A 7,500-nucleotide genomic window follows, 5' to 3' on the forward strand; every position below is an offset into this window, starting at 1 on the left:
AAAACACGAGTTTAAAACATGAGTTTAAAGGAACGAGTTTAAAACATGCGTTTAAAGGCATGAGTTTAAAGGCATGAGTTTAAAGGCATGAGTTTAAAACATGAGTTTAAAGGCATGAGTTTAAAACATGAGTTTAAAACATGAGTTTAAAACATGAGTTTAAAGGAACGAGTTTAAAACATGAGTTTAAAGGTATGAGTTTAAAACATGAGTTTAAAGGCATGAGTTTAAAGGTATGAGTTTAAAACATGAGTTTAAAGGTATGAGTTTAAAGGTATGAGTTTAAAACATGAGTTTAAAGGCATGAGTTTAAACCATGAGTTTAAAGGCATGAGTTTAAAACATGAGTTTAAAGGTTACCTCTATCTGCGAGCTGTTGTCAGCGTCGTTGTTGGGCAAAATTCCAGGGTAGCCTTCAGGATCAGAGTTTGTTTCCTGACTGTCCTGATTGGCCTTGTTACTATCCAAGGGGCGTGGCTCAGACACAAGCCACCTCTTCCATCTCCTCACCTCCACTGTGACATCATCGTCCGGAACCGGCCCCTGCTGCAGTGAATAGGAGGCCCCTGAGAGAGAGAGAGAGAGAGAGAGAGAGAGAGAGAAAGAGAGTGAGAGACAGAGTCAGGTTAGAAAGATGTTAAGACATTAGATGATGCTTTTACCTTAAAGCTTTGTTTAATTTGATATTAATATTTAATATAAAATTTTTTGATGTTTTTTTTGTTGCCAAAGTTTCCTCACAAGTTTCCCAAGTCAAAAAAATATATCCTCTCCGAAGATAAATTTTTGATCAATATTTGGGTCTAGAAAAGTAATCTCTTTTAACTGATCTGCAAATTTCCGGTGGAACCTAGATAAATACAGCACAGTGATGTAACAAGATCAGCTAATTAAAACACAAACAAGTGCCAGATTAACACAATGACAAACAATAACCCTAACTTCACTGTCCAAAAATAATCTGCCTTCATCTCATTTTCATGTGCCTGTTTCCATGACGACATATTATTAACAGTCCATTAAGCTGTAACTTTATTTTAATTAAAAAGAGGCAGGATGGGTTATGACTAAGCACAAACGTGAAGACCATGTTAACGAGGACACCTCGTTCGCTGATTAACACGGTTAATCACAACCTTGAAAAATGCCTCCAAGACACAGGCCCCAGCGAAACCTCAAACAGAACGTACTTGAATCTCCACTTAGTGATCTAAATGAAAAATGAACTGAAATGAATGACTAAGGTGTGAGTGGAGACAGCGGGGCTATTTTTAAAGAGTCGGGTCATTTAAGATGGGAATAATTTATTCAGGAGGTTATTTAAAATATCAGGAATCCAAACTTTTTGAGGATCATGTGAGGACATGGTTTAACGTTTATGGGAAACTGGCTGGAGAATTACAGAGGTGTGGATTTTCAGAGCAGGCCTCTCTCTCTCTCTCTTTCTCTCTCTCTCTCTCTCTCTCTCTATCCAGTCCTAAGTTTGACCCACCCCCCCCCTACACAGACGCTCCTCTCTCTTGAGATGGGTATGCTAATTAGGGCTCTTCATAAACAAAAACACTCTTCTTATTTGTCACAAGACCAAGATTTAATTAAAACTTGTGTTTGCTTTTCTCTCTCTCTGTCTCTCTCTCTCTCTCTTTCCCTCTCAGTTGTGTAGACATTCTCAGGAGGCTGCAGCTAATTTAAGCAGATGAGAGAAGAAGGTTAGACAGAGTGCGATAGGGTGAGTATTGTGAAAAATTGTGTGTGAGTGCGCACGCGCGTGTGTGTGTGTGTGTGTGTGGGGGGGGGGTTGGGTAGGGAGTTAGGTCTTTGATCTGAAATTCACACACACACACACACGCACACACACATCCAGTGACCAAATTTAACACATAAACTGCCAACCAGTTATTACCCTTGATATAAAAAAAGAATTGCCATAAATAAAATGTTGTGGAATCTGCATAATTTAACAATCAAACAATTCTACTGAGGAAGCTTGAGGCTCCACCCCCTGCATTCTAAATAGCCAGTCAGTTCACAACGTAGACCTCCAACACATACTGTATTTGCATGTTCCTCATTACTATTCAGGACCCACTCCTGTTGTTCTAAGGTGTCTAAACCATTGCCTGATGCCAAGCTTTCACTCTTCTAACTGTTCTCTCTCTCTCTCTCTCTCTCTCTGTTTCTCTCTGTCACATTACTCCAAACTGAAAAAGCATTTGTTCTGCGACATTGAGACATGCCAAAATGCATTCCCGTCAACCATAAGGTCTGTCCTGCTTCTCTATAAAAAGAAAAAAAAAACCCTTTATGTTGCTCTGAATGTATGTGAGGGAAATTTGGCTGAGAGCAAGATGTTTAGAACATATGTCAGGACCAGACGATACAAATCTTGACAGGAGGACTTCACCTCTTTCCTGGGTTTTCTATTGGCTAATGAGTCGTTAGGGACAGTGTCTGGCCCCTGAGTACCTGTCACCTGATTGGACAGACCCAAGATTCCGGAGTTTAACAGCCAAATCTTTAAAATGCTTTGCTGTCCAAACTGCTTATCAGTTCAACTATCTGTCCATCCGATCCAGTTTACCCATCTACTCATCCCTCCGTTCACAACCCATCCATCCCTACGTCCCTCCAACTTTCCACTCATCCATCTATCCCTCCATCCACCCATTCATCTAATTACATTTCGTCCTTCTTTGCAAACTCAAAGTGTCCATCTGGATTAACGCTTCTGTAATGGTAGCAAAACAGAATCCGACTGCAGTAATTATGTGAAATGAGATTCAATGAGCTGTGTAATAAGTTTCCACTCTGGTGTTATGTGATTTTTTTTTTTAACCATGCTTGCGTAAAAAAATGTTTATTAAAACATTATCCTCAGTTGTGTAACCACAAGACCACATTTAACCATCGCTACATATGCAAATCCATCATGGTTTTTCAACCTGAAAACTTCCAACACCAACATTCCCATCCAGTGAACCAGGACCACAATCACATGTTATTAATACGTTCTGTTGTAACCGTAGTTACTGTCTATGAATTTAAAATGCAGATGTGAGCAGAACAACACACATCTGTGAGAACTACATTAGCTTTGTGCAGTTCTCTGTTCGCATGATGTAGATGTTAGCATTTACATCATGCTAACTCACACAATACAAACCTAAACTGGGCAGGAAACTCAAAGAGACATACAGACATACAGCTGTGCTATGTGCAGAGGCAGACGAAAGATTAGTGAGCACGATATTTCAATACTGCACAAAGCACATAATTGTGAGTGCTGTGAACAAAAAATCTTGTTCTGTTCCATCCTGTACTTTTAGAACCGTTCTAGAACACATGCATGCTTGGACGGTTCCGTCCATTTGGGTATTGTTTCCTGTTCTGGACCGGTTTCAGTGGGAACAGCCTACCGAGGGTCATCTTTGTTAAAACTATCAAGAAAGCTGCTTTGACAACCTCTCCAATCACTTTTTTCTTTTTCTCCTGGAGAGTCATGTTCTCAGGACCCTGTGTTTCCTGTATTAGTTTTCTAACCTGACTTTATGAATTTTTTATAAGTTAGCCTAGATAAGAGAGTCAGCCAAAAGAACAAATATAAATGCAAATGAAAGTCATTTTGAGGAGGGGGGGGGGGGGGTTCACCTCCACCCCCCAAAAAAAATTTCCTTTAGGGATTTAAGAAGTGTGAGTAAAGAGCTCTTGGACCCACAGGTCTATTTTTCTTTCTTTTTTCTTTTCTTTCTTTTTTTTAATTTTTTTTTTTTTTTTTATAAATAACACCAGGCAGAATTACAGCAGGAGCCAGAGAAAACGGTCTGTCAGTGACTCTAGCTGACACGGGGTGGAATTCACCGTCTCCGCGCTGACACGGAGAGAAAGCCTCCACAGCAGGGACAGGATCCGCACTCAGTGTGAGTCGCTCCTCGTTCTCCTCTTGGCTTTTGTGTGAAAGTAAATCCGCCTGGCCTTCTTTTTTCCCCCCGTTTTCTTTGACTTCCTTACTCATTCAGTCTCTCTCTCTCTCCCTCTCTCTCACTATTTCTTTCTCTACTTGTGACACTTCAATTCTCCTTGGTTTCTCCTTGCACTAAATACTACGATTGCGAAAACACTGCAACAACATTACGAAAATGTTAAGAGAACATTGCAACATGATCTATCAATGCTAATGTGAAGACAATGTTTAAGGGACACTGTATCAATGTATAAACGACCTTGACCCAACATTTGACCTTTTATCAGTAATTAGGCATTACAGAGACAGACATGAAGTGAGAGGAGAGGGGAGGAGAGAAGATAAGAGAGAAGAGAAGAGAAGAGAAGAGAAGAGAAGAGAAGAGAAGAGAAGAAAGAGTGTTGGGTCATCCTAAGTTTCTTTCTCTCCTGAGGTCCACCCGACACAGTGCACTTCCACACCACTGTGCGTGTGCGTGTGTGTGTGTGTGTGCGTGTTGGACCGGCAAAGTAGAGCTACGACGAAGAAAACGCTTTCTCTTCCACTCCTCCCTCCCTCTGCCTCCATCTCTCATTTTTCTCCCTTTCACTGAATCACTCTCGTCCACAGTGAGACAAATTTCCAACTCTACACAAATAAACTTTACTCAAACTCCGCACAGAATGCACTCTGACAGTGTTCATTCATGTTCTCTTTACCAGTAAATCTTTAGGGAGTACACCCCCAGTTAAATCTCTGTACAAAGGTCATGACCCTCTGCTCCAGAACACGCCGCATGTTCTAGAGTTCTATACATTCCATGAAGTCTATGTTCTATATGCTTAAATCTTTTCACCTAAGGATTCTGCCATCAGTTCATCTGAACTCTACACAGCATAACTTTCTCTAAAATTTAATCAATTCCTCCAAGAGCTCTGGGTCCATAAAACATACCTGGTCCAATATCCCGTTTTTGTAAATAAACATTAAATGGAAAAATGCGAACATTTTAATGGATTTGGTGGAATTAAATAAAGAAATGAACTAAAGCTTTGATGTAAACTGATATTTTTTGTGTGTTTATATGCAAGCTTTGAAAAATTAGATTTCCTTTATGTATTACACAAAAAACTTTAATAAAAAAAAAAAAAAATCCAAGCTTTTTCATAAGTGTATGACTATCCCTACAGCAGAACAAATAAACACCCCAAAAACACAGAGATTAAATTTCCCATCCCGACCGCAATTTTCTGCTCCTTTTTGTATAAAACTCATTTCAGAGAAGGTCAAAGTCAAGGGAAATAACTTCCAAACCGAAGGTGACACCGGCAAAAATGATGTGATATTGCAAAGGCGCCCGAGCGAATCGTTTTGAATTAAAACAAATTGACAGATAATTATTTCCTCCAATCAGAGGTATTTGTTCTGGATGTGAATAAATGTGTGTCACACAGCGTTGCCTGAGGTCTTTTGATTGATGTTTCTGAATTAGTGGAAGAGAGAAGGCAACAACACAAAGCAACAAAGCAATTCATAGACCCCTCTGTGTCAGTGCTGCTGAATATGAGGGGAAAGAGAAAAAGTAACACATTCCTTTCCTTTGATCCCTCCTTCTGTTGCGTGTGTGTGTGTGTGTGTGCGTGTGTGTGTGTGTGTGTGTGTGCGTGTGTGTCTGTGCGTGTGTGTGTGTGTGTGCGTGTGTGTGTGTGTGTGCGTGCGTGCGTGTGTGTGTGTGTGTGTGTGTGTGTGTGTGTACAGGGTGGAGTGGGAACGTTATCCACAGTTCCACTGTGCCCTGGTCAAACGTCTAGACCTATCACACTGACTGAGTCATGAGTCTCTGTTAATGTCTTACAGAGAGGAGGTGGAGAAAGAAAAGAAAAACAGAAAGGGCAAGAAAAACATACTCTTATACCCGCAACTGCAGGAGCAACGAAAGAAAGAAAGAAAGAAAGGAAGAAAGAAAGAAAGAAAGAAAGAAAGAAAGAAAGAAAGAAAGAAAGAAAGAAAGAAAGAAAGAGAAGGAAAAACATTTTAGTTTGCTTTTTTTTACCCTTTCTCTCTCAGAGTAAGTACAGTCTTTTAGAGTGCACTTTGGAGACTTCAGATTTGCACTTTCACCATAAATGTGCACTTTTACACTTAATCTGTGCAGTAAGAGTCCCACTGTCTGCGGCACGCCAAAGACAGACACAGAAACCAGAAAGTCCTGTGGGAAACACAGTGGGCCTGTTCAAACCTGTCACACACACACACACACAGACACACACACACACACATTCACACAGACCTGGCACCGAGGCTGTGCAAAAAGAGAAAAAGAGAGAAAAGGGCTTAAAAGAGATCATAAGATTTGACCCTCATAAACATGTGCTTTATGGATATTTAAAAAAAAAAGATATAAAGGTGTCTAGTGAAAGCAGTAATCTAGTCCTTGAGGACAAGGCTGGTAGAGAAAGTGGATTTTCTCTGGGGTACGTGATAAAACACACTTTAAAAGGGCCAGACTTTGTGACAGTCGACTTTCCGTTATCTGGGACCGCTCGCTCTCGTGAGAGAGCTTAAGCTGTCAGTCTTATTGACGTGTGTGTGGAGCGGGACCCTGCTTCCGTTCGGCGATTCGTTCTCTCAAAACCCTCGGAAGTCGATACCTACACGCCACTGCTCTGACACATGGGGCTCTCGGAACTAGGTTGGCTATGAAGATCGAGAGAAAAATGACAGCTTAAAAAGGATATGTGAACAGACCACACAGCACTGGATTTGTTACTGAAAAGGATGGTTTTTAAGGCTGTATGACTGTAAGACGGACACGCACACGCACGCACGCACACACACCTAGTTACGACCTAACTCTATTTTTCCTTATCATTTCAGATCTAAAAGTATGAATGCATTGTGGTATACACACACACACACACACACACACACACACACACACACACACAGTCTTTCTCCCTCCATCCATCTGAGCACTCCTGTCACTACACAGCAGCTGGAGCAGATTGCTAATGCAGCCCTGATACTGACAACGCCGTCCAAACGTTTATTAACGCTGATGAAATGTTTAGACAACCAACAGAAACAGAGAAGGTGTCTTATCACTGGACGTCAGGGGTCCTATTACAGCGTTGACATGAAACAAACAATCCATTATTGTTCTTAGATGGACAGATTCCCATTTTCACCATCGAATCTATAAATAAATCTACCGGAAAAAAATAATCAGAAAACATAAAACAGTACGTGTGCACAGTTCATTGGTTCCGTTCCCTATTGATCTTGCTCAGCTTAGACATAAAGGAAGATAGAGGGCTTCAGCTTATGAGATTTCTGAAACACAGATGTAAAACTAATAGAGTAGGTTTCAGTGTGACCAGTATATTTTCCCAGGGACGTCACATACATGTGGACAATACAGACAGTATTTTTCTGTATTTTCTGCTATTTTCCCATATTTTCCAGACATTACCCAGCAGTATTCTTTCAGACGCAGATGTGTGAGTGCAGGGAGAGATATTAAATATACAGAGCCGTGGATCTACGAGGATCTACCTTTG

At 40.7% G+C, this 7,500-nt stretch overlaps 1 protein-coding gene across 1 annotated transcript in view; it reads right to left on the minus strand.

Moving 5' to 3' along the window:
• plxdc2b (plexin domain containing 2b) overlaps positions 1–7,500 on the minus strand; it is a 73,439-nt gene that overhangs the window by 46,745 nt on the left and 19,194 nt on the right. Inside the window, exon 2 of the mRNA XM_030780708.1 lies at positions 361–566. Within this exon, the coding sequence (XP_030636568.1) occupies positions 361–566 (206 nt within the window). The remainder of the gene's footprint in view (positions 1–360; positions 567–7,500) is intronic.

The sequence above is a fragment of the Chanos chanos genome, chromosome 7, assembly GCF_902362185.1.
Source record: "Chanos chanos chromosome 7, fChaCha1.1, whole genome shotgun sequence".
Lineage (NCBI taxonomy): Eukaryota > Metazoa > Chordata > Actinopteri > Gonorynchiformes > Chanidae > Chanos > Chanos chanos.